We start from the raw sequence: 20,381 nt of genomic DNA, 5'->3' as shown, positions 1-20,381 counted from the left end.
CTTCATCTGCTCTAACACTTAAAGGCTCAAGCAGACTGTGCAGAGGCCGTCCGAATACTTCTGGACACATAGTGGCGACTGAAGGAGCGACCAAGCTTCAGACAGGAAGTCACTTACGAGTGTTTTCAGAATAAAGGCCAGAAACGCCAAGTGAAAATAACTCAAAACAAGCGAGATTAATGATTACTAAACGTTACTTCGGGAGTAAAGTTTTCCTTGTTTTCTGTGTGAACGTCAGAAGACATAATATAAAGAATATTTAGAGGAACAAAAGTCTCACCCACATTGATCTGTAATGTAATAAAGCTGTTAGGTCTGATGTTCAGGCACAAATGTTTGATTTCCATGATAAAATCACTTTCTTCTTCACTTTTTCGTTTTCATTTCTCTCCTGCTGTGGATTCATGAAGGTGATTTCTGTCAAAATGATTACGTTTTAGTGAGAGGAAGCTTACGTTTTCTCTTCTTTTAAGTCATTTCTGTGTGATGCCTGCACAGAATAACAAACCTTTTCGACCACATGGCTGAAGGGCATCCTGTTTTATTTTGAAAGTGAGCCCGGATGTGTGCTCCTGACGTGTAGGTGCCGGTGGGCCGAGGAGGCGGGGTCCGACGCGGTGTGAGGGGGTCTGGGGTGGTCTCCTCTGCGGGGTCCAGGGGTTCTGAGAGTGTGCGGGATTCGGGCTGAGCGGCGTCAGGTTTTCACACTCCGGAACTTCTTTTTGTAGTTTTTGCCTCAGAGGACCAGAGTCCAGATGTGCAGCATGTGGGAGCTCCAGCTCGCGGTGCTGCTCGGTGAGTTTCACCTGAAAAACACTTCAAACACTCATGAAACTGTAGTTTACTGTGAAGCCGTCAGACAGTTTCATAAAGTTTTGTTCCTCTCCGTTGATCTCGTTGTTCAGCAGCTGCACCACAATAAAGTTTTCAAGTCAAACTCTAAAGTAATTGTGACTGGACTGAATTGAGTGTGCGGTCAGATTTGAGTTCGGTTGGAGGATTTTTAAATCAGGTTTTCCTTCACTCTTGTTTCCGCTTCGTCGTCTTTCACGTGAGGAACATCAGGACAAAAGAAAACACTTTGAGACAAACAGTTTAGATCGTCTGAGAAGCAGGAGGAGGCTGACTGTGAGTGGGACTGGAGCTCAATTAGTCCACAGTGATTCTTCTTAATCGATTAATTGAGTCATGTATTGATCCAAACTCACTGGTTTCTTTTGTTTTCTCTGTAAAACTCGAGTTCACACGGCAGCTCATTCAAAGATGAAACTTTTCTGATATTTTATCCACAAAGTGATGAATTCACAGAGAAAATAATCAGCTGGTTAATCGAAATGATCTTTCATGAAGCTGAGACAAAACGTTTCACATAAAATCTGCTGTTTTTCACTCAGACCTGCACGTCACGTTACATTTCATTTTTAATTCAATCCAATTCAGGTGAGAAATGAAATTGATTTCAGAGGAGAAATTTGTTTGTCATAGATTGATAAGAAAATGTAAAAATCCAAGTCAATCGCAGATCAAAGTGAAGTTAAAGATGAGTTCAGACGCCTGAAAGGATCAGAGAGCAGCAGTGAAATCTGATCACAGATCAGTTTGTTTGACGTGTAAATGAGATCAGTCTGCGATTAAATCAGTTTTCTTCTTCACTCGTCTGTTAAGTCAGTGATCAATAACAGACTGCTGTGTGTTGGGTCAGGGATCAGAGCACAATGCAAACGTTAACACACACACACACACACACACACACACACACACACACACCTTTTGGTTGTTCAGTGGTGTTAAATAAAATCTTACGTAGAACAGAAGTAGAAAATGTCCTCAGTGAAGGAGCTGCAGCCTCGAGTCAGCGAACATTTCAGTTAAATATGATCCATTAATTGATTATTTCTGTGCCAGTCAGCTAATCAATGGATTTGATGTTTTAGTTCTGATGTGAAACATTTTGTTTTGTCTAGTTTTATCTGACATCTGATCTCAGATCAGCTCACTGTCCGCTTCAGTCAGACTTTCACAATAAGAGCCTGTGCTCTCAGCTCTGCAGGTGTTCACCTGTGCTCAGGAGGGCGGGGCCTCAGTGGGCGGGGCCCAGGATGACATCAGCCTCCCGGAGCTCAGTGACGTGTGCACCGAGGGCAGCTGTTACCCTGCAACAGGAGACCTTCTGATTGGACGAGCCCACCAACTGTCAGCCACCTCCACCTGTGGTCTGAACCGACCCGAACCGTTCTGCATCGTCAGCCACCTGCAGGTAAAGAAACACCTGAACAACACAGCATACAGGCAGGCAGCGCTTCAGCTACGATGCCAACGTGTCTAACAGACGCTCAAACACTAACAAAGCAGGAAGCTGTAACTGACCTGAGGTCAGTTTGTTATTGTATAGTTCTGTAAGTGTGCGCACACACACACACACACACAAGCTGGTTTCAGTCTGTTGCAGTGGTTCTGTTCTGCTTCAGTGTGATTGGACGATTGGTTTGTTTAGTTAAAGAGTGTTTGTGTGTGTGTGTGTGTGTGTGTGTGTTATAGTCTGCAGTGTTTCCTGTGTAAAGTCACCTCCCTATAAGGAAACACTGAGCTCTGATAGCAGACAGATGTTTGTCCAGATGTTTCTGTGGAGAAAACCCAGAAGACTTCAAAGGTCAAAGGTCAAACTTAAGGGGTCCAATCAGGTGGAGAGTGCGAACTGAGCACGAGCCCTCACAGACAGGCAGACAGGCAGACAGACAGACAGGACGCAGGCAGACAGACAGGAGGCAGGCAGACAGACAGGACGCAGGCAGACAGACAGGAGGCAGGCAGACAGACAGGACGCAGGCAGACAGACAGGACGCAGGCAGACAGACAGAACGCAGGCAGACAGACAGGACGCAGGCAGACAGACAGGATGCAGGCAGACAGACAGGACACAGGCAGACAGGCAGACAGACAGACAGGACGCAGGCAGACAGACAGGACGCAGGCAGACAGACAGGATGCAGGCAGACAGGAGGCAGGCAGACAGACAGGATGCAGACAGACAGGACACAGGCAGGCAGACAGGAAGCGGTCAGGTCGAGATGATCTTAAAACAGAAGAAGAAAATAATTTTGGCTGCTGCTGAGTTTTCAGTTTTTCTGACACAAGAGGATTTATTAAAAACTGAGTGTGAAAGTCATTAAAACAGTTTATGAAGCTTCCTGCGGGTCATGAAGCTGCTACAAATGTCACATTCATCAAACCTCAACACGTTCAGCTTCAGTTACTGAGCCAAAGCCAAAGATTTTAACTTTATGTTCTTCAACGTGCTGTCTGAGTTTGTGCAGGACAGGAAGTGAAAGAAAGCTGAGCCGATTTACAAATCAAACCGAATGTTTTAAAGGAAAGTCTGAAAGTGTCCTCCTAAAGTCCAGTGAGCGCGAGCAGAGAGGAATCTGAGGAATTCACCCCGACATTAACCCTTAACTCCCCTCCCGTCTGTCTCTCTCTCATTAACCAGGAGGAGAAGAAGTGTTTTGTGTGTGACTCCGCAGACCCGTACGACGAGCTGACCGACCAGACCAGCAGCCACCGAATCGAGAACGTCGTCACCACGTTCGCTCCCAACAGACTGAAGACCTGGTGGCAGTCTGAGAACGGTGAGAACCGCCTCAGGCAGGCTGCTCGGAGGTCAGAGGTGAACTCCTCAGTCGTGTTGTTACAGGTTCACGGGAACTGATTACAGATCAGCAGGACTTCAGCTCAGAGACAAACGGCTCCTTTTAGACCAAACACTGAAACAGTCAAGTGAAACGTGTTGACTCGTCAGTCAATCAGTATACACTTTATGGTATATAATATGAATCATTCAACCAAAACAGCACAAGTCATACTGGACTAAAGTCTGAGCTACAGAATCTATCCCATCCCAGCCACGGCCCCTGGCAGCCATCTTTGTTGTAGGCTGTGGTAGCCACCATGCCAGGAGGTATAAAATAGAATACTGCAATACTCAAGTGTGTGTAAGAAGTTTCTTGCATAATTTGTTCTGATCGGCGTTTCTGTTATACAGTCATATTTAGCGTATAGTGATATAACTTTTTGGTGTTCTGCTGTCTGCAGGGCTGGAGAACGTCACCATCCAGCTGGATCTGGAGGCGGAGTTTCACTTCACACACCTCATCATGACCTTCAAGGTGAGGTGTGCGCACACCACGGGACCGGACTCGCAGGGTTACTGCTGTCTGTCAGTAACTGATTGGCCAGAGTCCTGGGAGAGGACGTTCAGTTAGTGTCAGGGCTGCGTGTGAAATCACTTCCTGTTTATATTTTATTTGACTGTCTGAGTACTAAGTGAGTGTATTTGTCCACTACATAATGTTTCACTTCTTGTTAACAACCCCACAGTGCAATGCTCCACAGATTATAGATTAAATAAGATTACAGTTTAGTGAGTCTGATTAGTCTGGAATCTGAGAGTTTTCTACTGAATAAACTGCAGGTGTGAACAAATAATCTGCAACCACTGACTTCTCAGAAGAAACTGGTTTCATGTTTCTGCCTGGGAGGTCTGACACACACACACACACACACACACACACACACTCATGCTTTCACTGTCTAAATGGCTTTAGGAACGTTTGTCACGGCTGTTAACATCCTGCTGTCTGCTGGTCCGGTTCCCATGGAAAGTTCAGAAAAGTTAAAGCTGTTTCTGTTTCTTTATTTATTCTGTGTTGAATTTCCCTCGGGATCAATAAAGTATCTGTCTGTCTGTCTGTCTGTCTTGTTTGTTCGTGGACTCGACGGCACCGTCAGATGTCACATTTAGTTAATATTTATTTTAACATCCTTCTCTCTCTTCAGACATTTCGACCTGCTGCCATAGCGATCGAGCGGTCGGCGGACTTTGGGAAGACGTGGCAGGTTTATCGTTACTTCGCCTATGACTGCGAGACGTCTTTCCCGTCTGTTTCCCAGGGTCCAATGCAGAAGGTCGATGATGTCATCTGTGACTCGCGTTACTCTGACATTGAACCGTCCACTGAAGGAGAGGTAACCTCTGGGTTAAAGAGGAAATGATGTCAGAACACACCTGATGAAAAAGATGGATAATTTGGATAATTTTTTTTCTCCAGGTGATTTTCAGAGTTCTGGACCCGGCGTTCAGGATCGACGATCCCTACAGCCCCAGAATCCAAAGTATGTCTGCTCACACCTGTCGACAGCTGCTATACACTCCGTCGGGGATATTGATCTGTTGTTGTCCTTCTGTTCAGACATGTTGAAGATCACCAACCTGCGGGTGAAGTTCACCAAACTGCACACGCTCGGAGACAACCTGCTGGACTCTCGAATGGAGATCAAGGAGAAGTATTACTACGCCATCTACGACATGGTGGTCCGAGGAAACTGCTTCTGCTACGGACACGCCTCCGAGTGTGCCCCCGTCCAGGGAGCTGGGAAGACCAGGGAGGGCATGGTGAGTCCTAAAGTTGACGAGGTGAGTCCTGAAGGGGACGGGGTGAGTCCTAAGGGGGACGGGGTGAGTCCTGAAGGGCATGGGGTGAGTCCTGAAGGGGACGGGGTGAGTCCTGAAGGGCATGGGGTGAGTCCTGAAGGGGACGGGGTGAGTCCTGAAGGGGACGGGGTGAGTCCTAAAGGGCATGGGGTGAGTCCTGAAGGGGACGGGGTGAGTCCTGAAGGGAGACTGGATGAGTCCTAAAGGGGACGGGGTGAGTCCTAAAGGGCATGGGGTGAGTCCTAAAGGGCATGGGGTGAGTCCTGAAGGGAGACTGGATGAGTCCTAAAGGGGACAGGGTGAGTCCTGAAGGTGACGGACAGACTGTGATGGATCTTACTGTAGGAAACAGTCGGGAGTTTGAATATTTCTGAGTGAACTTCAGATGTACTGTACATGTGACAGTGTGTGTGCGTGTGTGTGTTTTGTGTCTTCAGGTTCATGGTCACTGCATGTGTAACCACAACACTAAAGGTCTGAACTGTGAACAGTGTCAGGATTTCCACCACGACCTGCCGTGGAGACCAGCTGAGGGACGCAACACCAACGCCTGCAAGAGTGAGTGCATGCTGGTCTGGACTGGGTTCTGCTGGTTTCCTCTGGTCTGTGCTGTGTTCTGATGCTCTGGCCTAGTCTCTGCTGGGCTCTGGGGGACTGGGACTGTTTTACATCTTTTGATAGCAGTTCTAAACTGATTCTCGCCATCCCATTTGTATCTGAACTGATGCCGGAACAGTTCGAATGTTTACTGGTTTAAAATCTGACATCAGAGTCAGCCGAGTCACTTGAGTTTGTGTTTATGTCATCGTGACCACTGAAGGTCACTCGAACTGTGTGCTGACCGACTGAATCTCCTCTCTTCTCTCTGTGGCGTCTGCAGAGTGTAACTGTAACCAGCACTCGGACTCGTGTCACTTCGACATGGCCGTGTTCGTGGCTTCGGGAAATGTCAGCGGAGGAGTTTGTGACAACTGTCTCCACAACACGGCGGGACGCAACTGTGAGCAGTGCAAACCGTTTTACTACCAGCATCCAGAGAGAGACATCAGAGACCCCAGCATCTGCCAACGTGAGTCCACGCCGTCTGTGCTGGGTCAGGGTCCAGTGTCAGGAATCGTGTCCTTGGGTTTGTCAAGCCCAGCCAGCCAATGGGCTTGGAGATATGATCCACAGACAGGAAGTCGAGAGACGCACGTGCGCTATTGGCCTGAGGCTGAACATCCTAGAAACACTTTTAAAATTTAAATCATCATCATCTTAATGTTTGTTCTTCAGTCTGTTTAATAAACACCGACATCTGTCTGTGGTTCAGCCTGTCTGTAGTTCAGTCTGTCTGTCTGTCTGTAGTTCAGCCTGTCTGTCTGTGGTTCAGACGTTAACTGTTTTACACGCCCCAAGTCTCTCATTGAAACGGAAACAGTGACATCTTAGAGACATTAGTCACTTAATCACTTAGTTGTCAACTATTAAATTAATCACTAAATAATCTGATAATCAGTTAATTGTGTCATTTTGACCATATTACCACGTCCCAGTTCTCTCGTTTCAGTCTGTACTGCAGTCTCAGTCTTCACACTGAATTTTGTCCCGGGTGTGTTCCCGTAGCCTGTAACTGTGACCCTCTGGGCTCTCTGAACGGCGGGATATGTGACGGGATGACGGACGTTCGAGTCGGGCTGATCGCCGGTCAGTGTCGCTGTAAGGTCAACGTGGAGGGAGAACGCTGCGAGCGCTGCAAAGAGGCGCATTACGGGCTGAGCGACGAGCCCGAAGGCTGCAGGGGTACGAAATCCTACACGACACTCGCACGGCGAGCTGCACGCCAACACACAACACGAGATACACGACAGGTGTAAAACCAGCCGCACATCACCTGCAGAACAACACCCAAACGTGTGCGTCACACGCTGCAGGGGCGCAAAATGACGTTCGACACCTGCTGAACAGGTAACTCGTTCAGATACAAACAGACACACTCACACTTTGTTGCTGTGCGTGTTATTACTGTGTTTCAGCGTGTACCTGCAGTCCTGTGGGAACGGTTCCCGGAGGAAACCCCTGCGACAGCGAAACAGGAAGTTGCTTCTGTAAACGTCTGGTGACAGGACGAGACTGCGACCAGTGTGTGGTGAGGAAATGCTTTAAAATATCAGCCGGGGGTTCATTATCTGACCCGGGGCAGCTGGAGGCGGGTATCGAACGCTCTGCTCTGCCAGGCCACGTGATGGTCGAGCTGCAGCTGTGAAACTGTGGGAGGTCACAGGGCTGTTTAATGTGTGTGTGTGTGTGTGTGTGTGTGTGTGTGTTTATTGTCTTTGAGGAGGGGATGAAAGCCTGAATGACTTCCTCTCACAGCTTTAAATCAGGTTTTTGTGACAGAAACGAGCTGGGAGGTCAGAGAATGACTTAATGACGTGTTTCTAACGTCTGCTGTGTGTGTGTGTGTGTGTGTGTGTGTGTGTTTCCAGCCTGAGCACTGGGGTCTCAGTAATGACATGGATGGCTGCAGACCATGTGATTGTGACCTGGGAGGAGCCGTCAACAACCAGTGAGTTCCCATCCACACTGCTGCTAACCGCTAACAGCTAACTGCAGTGCGTATCTCTGTGTGTGTCTCTTTCATCGGGACGTCATGACTCGTTTGTATGTGGAGACATCTTGGAGACACACCAGTAGTGTTGCCTTCAGGTTGTCTCAGGTGCTCAGTGATTAGCTGTTGTGATGAAAAAGAGCAGCGTTTTCCTTCCTGACTGTCAGATGGTCGCGTTTGTCTGTTCCGTTTCATTTCTTCCCTTTGTCATCGACATTTTCCACTTCCTGTCTTCCTGCAGGTGTGATCAGGTGACCGGCCAGTGCATCTGCAGGGACCACATGTTTGGTCGCCGCTGTGATCAGGTCGAGTCCGGATTCTACTTCATCGCTCTGGATCACTACACGTATGAGGCCGAGGACGCCAAGTTTGGCCCTGTGAGTCACCTTTTCAGCCTGCGATGCCTGCTTTTCATCGCCGTCGCTGTTTTTTTTTCTTTATAATCCCACAAAACTCTTCTTTATGTTTAAATCCTGTCGTTTTCTGTGGAAAATCAGATTGAAGATTAAGAGTGACAGAAGTTCTCGTGGGAAGTCAGATTTTAGGAAACAAAATGCTCACAATCTGCATCAGTAGTTTGCATCATTATTGTGATTAATCAGATTTTTCATCACGCTTCTTTATTTGTCTTTTCCTGGTCGAAATGGTTGGATGTTTTCTTATAGTTTATTGTTAAACTATGAGAGTTATTAAAACAAATGATTTCAGCACCACACTAGAGCTTGTGAACGGTTGTTTCACCAGTTTTCACGTCTTCAACTTGTTTCTTAAGGGAGTGACCGTTGTACCGAGGCCACACCCTCTGGACCGCAGTCCTACCTGGACAGGTATCGGGCTGGTCAACGTCCCAGAGGGGGCCTTCCTGGAGTTCTCTGTGGACAACATCCCTCACTCCATGGAGTACGACATCATCATCCGCTACGAACCTCAGGTAGGCCTCTGTCAGGAAACTGTAGCCCCGCCCACCAGCAGAATCCAAAGAATCCATGATTGGACCTACAGAACACAGTACAAAACGTAAACATGTAATAAGTTACCACATGGTGACATTAGTGTTGTTAGTATGTTAGCATTTCCAGATGCTCTTAAAGTATCAAGACTTTACAGTAATATCAATAATAAAAATAATAAGTAACAATTCCAAAAAGTTGAAGAGAAATGAACACAGAGAGGAGGAGGGAAAAAGTTTACACCACAAAACCTCACATGGGACTGTTGGTCCTGCAGCTGCCTGACCAATGGGAGGAGGTTCTGATGACAGTGATGAGACCAGGACCAATCAGAGCTGACAGTCGCTGTGTCAACACGGTGCCTGACGACGACAACCAGATGATCTCACTTCACCCCGGCTCACGGTAACATTCAGCGGCGACTCAGTTTTCTAAAAATACACAGAGTTAACACATTCATTTTATCGTCCTCTGACAGTGAAACCCAGTTAAATCGTTTTTGCTGGTTGTATTTAGATTCTCAGCTCTGTGTTCAGGTTCAGGAAACATGGAGACACAGCTGTCTGTTTACACAGATGAAGTAGGCTGACGTAATGAATCGTGTTCTCAATGTTTTTGTGAAGGTTAATGGCTGAATGACTGGTGCATCACTTACGGTCTAAAAATGTACATTTTTACGCAGACGACATCCAGATTTATTGACGCAGACCAGGCTCTTCAACTATCATAGAACTTATAAAACAAAAGCTTTTACTGATTGTATTAATATGTGATGTCTGAGCAGCTTGTGAGCTCCGCTGTTGTCTCTTTGGCCTGTGTGTTACAGAGTTAGCATCACTGTTGTTCTTGTGGTAATTTGCGTTTCATGTTTTTCGGTGTTTAATTCTCAAGCAGCCGAATTGTTTTTTCCTCTGATTTTTATGTGATGCCTGTGAGAGTTTTTGTTGTTTTGTTTCCGTCCCCTCAGGTACGCGGTTCTTCCCAGATCGGTCTGCTTTGAGTCTGGTCTGAACTACACGGTCCGCCTCAGTCTGCCGCTGTACTCGGCCCTCAGCGACGTCCAGTCACCGTACACGCTCATTGACTCGGTGAGAAAAGTCTGATCTCATCCTCAAACACTGAGAGCACTCAGGGCTGCAACTAAATTACAACTTAATTACTTCCATTATTGCTTGACCTTCAGGCATAAAGCAGATAAAACATAAAATACTTAGTTGATGATTCATTTTCGACCGGTCGTTGCCATTTTGGCTCTGACCTCCACGTGTTCTGCCTGGCAGAGTTACGGAAGTAACAAGAATAACTTCCTGTTGAAACCACAGTCTGCCATCTGTGTGCTGGATGGAGATTGAGGAGTGATGGTGGTCATTTAAAATGGCTTCTTTACTTTGTGGCTCTTTCATGTGACTGGCAGGTGAAAGACCACCAAGGTTTCAGTATCTAGAGAAAGTTTGCTCTCTAAAAACACCTGCGAACTGTGTGTTTTCGGTCAGCTTCACGGTCTTCTTGTTCCTCAGATCGTGTTGATGCCTCACTGCAAGAACCTGGAGATCTTCACGGGCTCAGAGGGAGGAGACTCCAGCGGGAACAGCGGCTGGGAAACTTTCCAGCGTTATCGTTGTCTGGAGAACAGCCAGGGCGTCATCAAGTCGCCGATGACCGACATCTGCAGAAACTACATCTTCAGCATCTCCGCCATGTTGCACCAGGGAGCCAAAGGTGTACCAGTCCGCCTTAAATCTGACTCCACTCTTACTCTCTCTCACATTAACTGGTTTGTTCTAACCAGCAGAAATCCATTTAACTGAGTACTGATTGTGATGTCGGGGACCTTTGACCCCTGAGGACTGAGACCAGAGGAATCCCCCTCAGGGTTTAGTTAAACCTGGTTCGTACACAAAGGGTCAGATTAGTGGACTCAGATGGAAAAAATACTCATAATAAAAAGTCCTGAATTAGATTAGAAGATTTAGCTTCAACAACAGTATGAACGTATTACAATCAAAATATACTTGAATTACCAAAAGTAAAAGTACTCATTTCAAGTAAAAAAAGAAACTTCACTGATGTTTCCGTCTTTCTGATCCTCGACCTCCTGAACAAGACTCGACTGGTTTCTTCCTCTTCACATTCCCAGGCGTCCTGAGACCTACGGGCTTGTAAATCTGTCATCGTTGCTCTCACAGACAGGATTCGTGGGCAGTGGCTTGTTTCCTCGTCCTGTCGAAGCTTGTCGGTTGTCTAACTGTTGGACTGTGTTTCCCAGAATGCCAGTGCGACCCTCAGGGCTCCCTCAGCACCGTGTGCGACCCCAGCGGGGGTCAGTGTCAGTGCCGGCTCAACGTGGTGGGCAGGAACTGTGACAGATGTGCTCCGACCACGTTCCAGTTCGGACCCAACGGCTGCAGAGGTCAGGACCCTGATCAGTCTATAATCTATACATACTAATAATGGGCATGTTTATATACTCTCCACATGCTGAACAACAATCGCATACTGCTGAGGCGAAGGGGGGCCATCGCGAGATGCAGAAAGTTTGTTGTTATTGTCAGTAAAATGTTGTGTGCTTCAAAGTTGTTTCAGCGAACGTGATGTGAAAGTTCAGACGAGATGATAAACACTGACGGCCATGTGTGGTTTTTTTGATGTCTTTCTGTGGTTTGTGCAGCCTGTGAGTGCAACCCTCTGGGTTCACAGAGTTCGTTCTGCGATCAGCTGACCGGTCAGTGTGTGTGTGTTCCGGGAGCGTACGGTCGGCAGTGTGATCGCTGTCTGCCGGGTCACTGGGGCTTCCCGTCCTGCCGACCCTGCGCCTGCAACGGGCACGCCGACGGCTGCGACCCCAACACGGGCCGCTGCATTGACTGCAGGGAGCACACCACCGGACACACCTGCGACAGGTGAGTGATGTAACACGGTCACGCATCCCAGCCCGAGTCACCGAGGTCTGGGATCAGCTCGTCCTCATCGTGTCCTCTCTCTCACCTCCGTTCAGGTGTCTAGAAGGTTACTATGGCGACCCAGTGCTGGGGTCAGGCGACCACTGCCGTCCCTGCATGTGTCCCGACGGCCCCGGCAGCCTCCGGCAGTTCGCAGGAAGTTGTTACCGTGGCGACAACTCGCTGCAGGCCGTTTGTGTCTGCAACCCCGGATATAAAGGTAAAAACTTCTCACGCTGAAGGCAGAAGAGTTTTATGGATTTATTCAGCTTCATGTTCCTCAGCTTTACTTCCTGATGAAGACGGCGTGACAGTGAAACTCAGCAGACACACACACACACACACACACACACACAGCATAATTACGGTTTGATGTGAATTCAGCCTGCGGTTGTGTTTCTCAGCAGGAAGTGAAATAAACTCCAGTGTGTTTTTGGTTTGCGTGAGTGAGACAGAAGCTGCCCTGCGGAGACAAACAGGTTTTTAATTTCAGGAGAATAAGCTTTGTGATTTAGTGTGATGTAAACACAAGCTGAGAGCAGGAATGTGATGTGACTCTGTTATTAGAGCAGGAAATTAGACGTTCAAGCTGCAGTCAGCGGCTGACTCAGTCACCAACTTTCTCCTTTTGTTTCCACTTCACACCAGCAACAGTGTGAGTGGAAAATATGAAGGAGTTTATTGCACAGAACTGCAGCATGACAGTGGCTGTCAGGATAAAACAAAGCTCCAGCTGTAAAATAAACATTAAAATGTCCTGAAATGTGTGATGTTTAATGGAAGCTAAAGTTGAAGACATGAAAGCAGCTGAAGTGTCAGATGAAAATTGTCCCGCTCACTCAAATGGTGCAGTTGGTTTGTGCCTGCGTGTTGGCGAGGAGCAGATGAGGGCAGTTAGCAGCTGAAGTGTGGTGATGCCAGCAGTGGAAGTGCCAGGCGAAGAGAAGTGAAGTGCTGGAGACAGCCGAGCGTATCACAGGAGGCTTCGTGTGGTGTGTAAGATAGATAGACGCTTTGTTGACCCCGAGGGAAATTCAAGTGAGCAGACGTCAGAAAGCAGTTGAAGTGTCATCGCTGAACACACCTGAAATTTTTAGGTTCCAGTTTAAGCTGAGATGAAAACATTTCAAGTGTCGAAGACGGAAATGATTTGAGTGGTGAAAACATCGCGAAGTTGAAGCACGACTGACAGTCGATGTGTGAAGTGTGCTTAGCAGCCGCAGTGTCAGTCATGTGAGGGAGCTGCAGTACAGTTACTACACTGAATACTTCACAGCTCTGTCTCCTTCCTCTGTGCAGGGCCTCGCTGTGACGAGTGCTCACCTGGTTACTATGGGAACCCTGAGGAGGTGGGCGGGCAGTGCCAGCCCTGTCAGTGCAACAACAACATCGACATGTTGGACCCGGACTCCTGCGACGCCCGAACCGGCGAGTGTCTGCGCTGCCTTTATCACAGCGAGGGCGCCGCCTGCCAGACCTGCAAGCTGGGTTACTACGGCAACGCCATGCTGCAGGACTGCAGGAGTGAGTATACTGGGTAACCATGGGAACCGCCACTGAGATCCCCAGCGACCTCACGGGAGCTCAGAGCAGCGCAGCATCTTGTCACACAAACTTGATAAAAATCTGAATCTTAATGAATTTTACTGTTGCGTGAGTTCGTGATAAATTCTGACGGAATCTGCTTCCTGTCCACAGAGTGCGTTTGTAACCAGCTGGGCAGCGAACCCTCCAGCTGTCCGGCGTTGGGCGACTGTCACTGCGACCGCAGCAGCGGTCAGTGTCGCTGCCTCCCCAACATAATTGGTCAACACTGCGACCGCTGTGCGCCCGATACCTGGAACATGGCGAGCGGTCGCGGCTGTGAGGCCTGCGACTGCGACCCCAAACATTCGTACGGGACGTCCTGCAACGAGGTGAGCAGTTGCCTCACAGCTTTACTTTGTCGTCTGTGTTTAGCTGTCGTGTCCTCTCGCCTTCCCTTTATTTTCTTCGAGTTTTGACGCAACGTAAACAAATCCAGATTTAGAAAAAGAATCTTTAATAATCTTTGTGCAGCGAAACACTTTGTGTAAAAGTCCTCGGCGCAGCACTTCAGAATGAGAACACTTTGTTTCGTCCACAGATTAGCGGTCAGTGTTCCTGTCATCCCGGCTTCGGAGGAAGAACATGCAGTGAGTGCAAAGAGCTGTTCTGGGGGGACCCCGAGGTCAGATGTCACGGTATGTTCACTCTTCGTATGTTCGGTCTACGTTCAGTCTACGTTCAGTCTACGTTCAGTCTACGTTCAGTATACGTTCGGTCTACGTTCACAGGTGAAAGCTCGTCAGTCAACCATCAAAAAGCTCAGTTTTATTAAAACGAGTTCATTCTGGAGGAGAAAATTTGGTTGCACTTATCTTGCTAGAAGATGCTCAGTTTGAACAGAAGGACAAACCAGAAAATGAATAGGAGGGACAGGACAGGACAGGACAAACTGCTGAGTCATAGTTTAGATTCGAATCCAAGTCTTTGATTTCAGACAGTATAAACACGACTTCGTACCATCTGAAGCTCTGAATGAACAGAGTCTTTCAGCCGTTGCATCGTGGGAACATTCCTGCTCTCAGCGTCCTCTGCTGTGTCTGATATTGAGTCCAGATGTTCCCCAGGGCGTCGAGACGAGACTCGAGATCTGCCTGAACCTCCAAATACCCACGAAATCCACAGAGAGGCACAAAGAGGCTTTGTTAGTGTGAAGCAGAGCTGAAGGTGGACCTGCTGGGAGGGGGGGACAGAGGGGGACAGAGGGGGAGACAGATGGATCAGGGTAGGAAGAACACAAAAAGACAGAAAGATGGAGTGAAGGACAGGGACAGACAATAAAGTGGGAAGGGAAAAAGAAAAGAGGAGGAAGTCAAACCAACTTAATGTTCATCTTACCTTTAAACTAATGGATGAACGTCTTCATACCTTCATGAATCTGATCTCCTACCTGCTCCCCAACACACTACGTCTTAATGACTCCATGTTGTTAAGGTTTCCTCTGGCGCCACCATCAGGACAAACTTTACATGTTTGTCCCGTCTGTCCGTGTGAATCAAAGGGAAAAATCCCCGTCGGCTTTACGTTTGTTGTTTCTGCAGATGGAAGGAGCTTCAGCTGTGTTTAATACAAACCAGATGTTTGAGACAACACACACACACACACACACACACACACACACACACAGATGAACAGCAAGTCAGACAGTTTGTCTCTGGCTCTTCCTGTAAAATGTTTTTACAGTAAATAAAAGTATAAACATTTTCATCTAAACAGATTTCGAAACCTCGTCCACATCTGACTGCAGTCTGCAGACACTTTGATCATTTGATCGTGTGTGTGTGTGTGTGTGTGTGTGTGTGTGTGAAGCCTTTAATTAAACTCAGACTCAACAACAGCTCTGAGTCACATCATATCTGTGTGACTTTGATCATCTGATCAGATTTTAAATTGTTATGTTACAGCAAGAGCAGGAAGAAAACTAACCTAAAGAATTTGAAATCATCAGAACGCAGTCAGACAGGAAAGGGATGACGTGATGAAGGCTGCAGGGTTGTGTGTGCAGCGTTTAGGCCATAAACATGACAGTGAAGAGGCTCTTCGTTCAGGCTGGGGGAACACAAACCAGCAGGTTATCCAAGCTCAGACAGTCAGGAGAAACTGGACTTTAATGCCAGAATAAAAAACTGAATAAATCAAGACTGGATTTATTTGTCCTTCATATGTCTGACATCTCTACTGTTACGTCTAATGAAACACCTCAAAAGTGCGGGAGAACAAACAGACTAATGTGTAAAGACTGGCAGATTCTGTCCACTAGGTGGTGCTGTCCACCTTCTGCCACTGCTTCTGTTTTCTAACTGGACATTTTGTGGGGTGGTGACACTTCCTGATTTGTCCTCATCATTTGCTTTTCATTGGTGATTAAACACCTCCAAGTCAGTTTATCACTATGCTGTCGGACTGAACCCAGACTGCGATCCTCCTGTTCTGTCTTACTGTTGAGTCGGAGTGTCTTCTGGTCTGCACAAACCCCGTACCAGAGCGCACCTCTAACCCTGAGTTGTGTTTCTGCCTCAGCATGTGACTGCGACCCTCGCGGCATCTCCGAGCCGCAGTGTAACAAAGACAACGGTCACTGCGTCTGTGTGGACGGCGTGTCTGGTCCACGCTGCGACGTCTGCGCCCGCGGGTACTCCGGGACCTTCCCCGACTGCCGCCGCTGCCACCAGTGCTTCGCCGAGTGGGACCTCGTTATTGGTCAGCTAACCAATCAGACGCACCGCCTCGTCAACAAGGTCAACGCCATCAAAGCCAGTGGAGTCAGCGGACCATACAGGAAGTCAATCAACAGCATGGAGAAGAGTGTTGCCGACATCCGGGCCATCCTGAACCAGAACCCGGCCTCACAGCCGTTGACCGAAATCCAGGAGCTGCTCCAACAGGCCAGGTGAGATTAACTTTAAGATGTGGATTATAGTGGCTCAGATGAATGCAAACTCTGACCTCTGACCCGTGTGTGTCCCTCAGTGACCTGATGGGGGCCCTGAGCCAGATGTTGAACCACACAGAACAGACTCTGGTCCAGGTGGAGGACTCGGACTCAGCTGCACAAACTAAACTGGACTCTTTGACATCGGACACTCAGAAACTGGAGCGGACGGTTCAGGAGCTGCTGGATCAGGTGGAGTTCATTAAGAACTCTGACATCAGAGGTGAGAAGGGTCAAAGGTCAGGGGGGTCATGTGACAGTTCTCAGCTGTGTCACCTCCTGTGGGCTCGGTTTGAAACTGTTCTCAGATCAGCTACTGTCTTTTCTTCATTGTGGCTCTCTGCTGATTTGTACTTCCTGTCTGTTGCCAGGGGCAACTGACAGCGTCACCAAGTACTTCCTGCAGTCTCAGGCGGCTGAAGCCCGAGCGAACGCCTCCACCATCGATCCCGGGAGCCCCGTGGAGACCTCCAGCTCTCTACGGCAACTCACAGAGGACAAGATGAACCAAACCAGAGAGGAGTTCCTGAGGAGACAGACTGAGCATGCTCAGAGACTGGACGACCTGGCAGGCGAGCTGCAGACTCTGGACCTATCAGAGATCAGCCACAAGGTGGGAGATTATAAGTTTTTATTGTTTGTACGTCTTACTTTGTTGTTTTTTTTACAGTTTGGGTTTTCTGATCTGATCTGTTTATTGTTGTCTTTTTCCTTTTTTATCTGCCATCAAAGCAAACTTTGTCGTCACCACCAAACATCTTTTATCTGTCCTGGATGGTGATGAAACGAAAAGAGCTGAAATGTCAGCCGTTCAAACCTGCACAGATTTTATTAAACTAAATGATTTAGTCAAGTGCCCATTTTGGATGGTTTTTGACCGCTGAAACGTTGATATATTGTACACGTGTTTGAGGAGTTTAAATGTCAGCAGTGAACTAAACATTTGATCATGAAACTCCTCCAGTTTACTCTTTCAGTTTATTTTCTACTCTCTCCTGGTTCTTACAGACCTGTGGCAGTCCATCATCAGGCCAGGACTCGTGCTCCTCCTCTTCCTGTGGAGGTCTGGGCTGCGTGGACTCTGAAGGTCGGACCAGGTGTGGAGGCGAAGGATGTGACGGGGTGGTGACGGCAGCCAGCCGCGTCTGGAAGAACGCTCGAGACACTGAACAGGAAATCATCAGTGCCATGGAGGAAGTGGAGAAACTCTCCAAGATGGTGAGTCTGCCGGGTCCTGGTCTGGGCTGGTTCTGGTCCAGGTAGATGTTAATGCCCGTGTTTTTGTGTCGTCAGGTGGCAGAGGCCAAACTGAAAGCAGATGAGGCGAAGCAGAGCGCTCAGGACGTCCTGATGAAGACCAACAGAACCAAACACAAAGTGGACCAGAGCAACGAGGAGCTGAGGAGTCTCATCAGACAGATCAGAGACTTCCTCACACGTACGTCTTTCACTTCCTGCTTAAGCTCAAACACAACATCTGCTGAGGGGTCAGGACTCCAGAGTCCGTCTTGGGTTTTGGACTGATTACACGTATCATTTCCTCTTGTTCGGAGGTAGTAAGCGGAAAGCTAGCTGCCACTTAGGTGGTGCTCCGGTGGAGGGTTTACGGCCCTGTCACATCATTGACTAACCAGTCTTAAACAGTACCAGCAGGTTTATTCAGGACTCAAGATGTTCATTTAAAACCGAGTTGTCGGCTGTCATGTTCCCCTGTTCTGCTGCCGCCTTTTCCACCAGCCAAGAAGGAAAGTGATTTTAAATGAGCAGTCAGGTGACCGCCTGCCTCTTGTGTTCCAGAGGACGCCGCAGACCTGGAGAGCATTGAGCTGGTGGCTAGCGAGGTTCTGGCCATGCAGATGCCGGCGACACCAGCACAGCTGCAGAACCTAACTGAGGAGATCCGACAGAAGGTGGGAGAGCTGGGAGGCGTGGAGACCATCCTGCAGCAGAGCGCCGATGACATCCAGAGAGCTGAGAACCTACTGGACCAGGCTCGCAGAGCCAGGTGAGTCCTACCTGTTCGTTCAGCACTGCACAGAGAACAGAGCCGGTTGTTTCTGGTTTCAGTTTCAAGTCTCGCCTTTCTACTGCGATTAACTGACGAAATGTGACGTCCCGTGTTTGTCAGTGAGGAGGCAGCGGACGTGAAGGACTCTGCAGAGAAGGTGAAGCAAGCGCTTAAAGAAGCTCAGAGAGCTCAGACCGCCGCCAGCAGCGCCATCCAGCAGGCCGCCGCTGACATCCGCAACACCAACAACCTGCTGTCCTCCGTCAGTACCGACCCACGGATTAAAGGGTTTACTGCACTGACATCACACACAGGAAGGTAACGTGTCATCTGTCCGTGTTGCATTCAGGTGGAGTCGGAGACGGCAGATGCAGAGTCGAAGCTGAATAACGCCACCCAGAGGCTGCAGCGGCTCGAGCAGGATGTGATGCAGCTGAGAGACAAAGCGCTGAACGTCACTCTGAGCACCGAACAGACCAATCAGGATGCAGCAACCATCGGGAAGCTCGCAGAGGAGGTCAAGAAGGTGAGTCCACCTGTCAGATCGTCAGACTTTTTCTGTTGATCAGACTATTGAATACACGTGTGAGTGTTGGTGGTTGTGTGTGTGTGTGTTTAGGACCTGGACTCCAACCTGAAGGATAAATACACCACTGTGGAGCAGCTGATTGGTGAGAAGGCAGGGGGTGTGGCCGACGCAAAGAAGAGGGCGGAGTCATTACAGCAGGAAGCCAAAGAGCTGCTGCTGAAGGCCAGCGACAAACTGCAGCTGCTCAAAGGTGACGTCACAGTGACATCACTTCCTGTCACCACCCTAAACAATGGGACAGTCCACCTGTCATGAAGAACAGACAGCAAGTGTGACTCACAATCTCGTTTACATTTCTGTTTGTCAGATTTGGAGAAGTCTTACGAAGACAACCAGCGGACTCTGGAGGTGAAGGCGGAGCAGCTGGTGGAGCTGGAGGCCGCCGTGAAAGAGCTGCTGCAGGAGATCAGCCACAAGGTCACCGTGTACAGCACCTGTGTGTTCTAGGGTCAAAGGTCACTCAGAAAGGCAAAGTGAGATGAATCAAAGGAACATGACACATATTTTCAGCCTAAATCTGCCATGTTAACTCTTACCTGTGGATCTCAGCAGCCAATCAGAAGTGAGAACGTCTGCGATGACCTGAATCAATCAGAGAAGAAAAAGACCAAAAAGTTAAGGTTCCAAAATTTTATTCTTGACTGAATGAAACCAAAGATTTTATTTTCTTTAACTGAAACCACTCTGACAAAGACACTGAATGTTTTTTTTTGCAGCTGATTTCTGAGTGTTCATGAACACACCGTCAGGTTATAAAACTCTGCTGTCAGCTGCATTTACACACAGGAATAAAAGACCTTAAACAGGAAATGAACTGCAAAACGAGATAAATTGGATTTGCTGGTAAATGAAATGAGAAAATCTTTTTCGTTTAAGGAGAACGTTTGTTAAACCTTCTGTAACTGCTGTTGAAGTTTTAAATCGGCTGAATGTGTTTGTGAATGTAATCAAATCAAAGTAACTGTCGATCATTTGATGCCAGTTTAAGAGTTTAAGTGAATGTTTAAACCACGTGACTGCAACTTGTTTTTGTACATGGCTGAAATATTGAGCCCCAAATTATTTTTAATAAAAGCTTCCATTTAAAACCTCAGAGTGAATTTAATTTACTTACTCGTTTTGTCTCCAAATGTCAGAAAAGCGAGTAAAGCTGTCGTCTTATACGGAAAACTTAAACATATTCAGTTCATTGTGACAGAAAGCAGAAACAGAAAATCTGATGATGGTTTTCAGTTTGATCTTCAGCTTCATCACGGAGCGTGAAGCTCTGTGATTGGATGTTTGTCAGCTAACTGCGCCCA

At 48.0% G+C, this 20,381-nt stretch overlaps 1 protein-coding gene and 1 long non-coding RNA gene across 4 annotated transcripts; one reads left to right on the top strand and one right to left on the bottom strand.

Moving 5' to 3' along the window:
- The first annotated feature begins 656 nt into the window (after positions 1–656).
- On the top strand, positions 657–20,173 carry lamb1a (laminin, beta 1a). Its single transcript, XM_046393047.1, has 33 exons — positions 657–795; positions 2,043–2,257; positions 3,488–3,626; positions 4,090–4,163; positions 4,834–5,022; positions 5,106–5,169; positions 5,247–5,449; positions 5,926–6,046; positions 6,369–6,557; positions 7,094–7,270; positions 7,504–7,616; positions 7,957–8,036; positions 8,320–8,455; positions 8,851–9,009; positions 9,306–9,433; positions 9,996–10,116; positions 10,546–10,747; positions 11,295–11,438; positions 11,697–11,928; positions 12,024–12,187; positions 13,267–13,491; positions 13,666–13,883; positions 14,093–14,189; positions 16,072–16,441; positions 16,522–16,706; positions 16,855–17,096; positions 17,492–17,701; positions 17,777–17,921; positions 18,281–18,488; positions 18,612–18,753; positions 18,841–19,017; positions 19,111–19,270; positions 19,388–20,173. Exons 1-33 carry the CDS (start codon positions 756–758, stop codon positions 19,525–19,527), a joined length of 5,409 nt encoding a protein of 1,802 aa, XP_046249003.1. The 5' UTR covers positions 657–755; the 3' UTR covers positions 19,528–20,173.
- Positions 8,935–19,258, bottom strand: LOC124061345. Of its 3 annotated transcripts, none has more exons than XR_006843733.1 (6): positions 19,126–19,258; positions 15,478–15,600; positions 14,890–15,108; positions 14,512–14,727; positions 9,285–9,459; positions 8,935–9,074 (listed from the first exon to the last, which is right to left on the bottom strand). It is a non-coding gene; the product is annotated as an uncharacterized LOC124061345 (long non-coding RNA). The 3 variants fall into 3 exon arrangements; XR_006843731.1 differs by lacking the exon at positions 19,126–19,258 and adding an exon at positions 16,042–16,180; XR_006843732.1 differs by lacking the exon at positions 19,126–19,258 and adding an exon at positions 16,042–16,180 and having other exon boundaries at positions 14,512–14,724.
- Positions 20,174–20,381: the final 208 nt, after the last annotated feature.

This window comes from Scatophagus argus, chromosome 7 (assembly GCF_020382885.2).
Source record: "Scatophagus argus isolate fScaArg1 chromosome 7, fScaArg1.pri, whole genome shotgun sequence".
NCBI lineage: Eukaryota > Metazoa > Chordata > Actinopteri > Scatophagidae > Scatophagus > Scatophagus argus.
The sequence above is the reverse complement of the archived record's forward strand: the minus strand, read 5'-3'. Positions and strand labels throughout refer to the sequence as shown.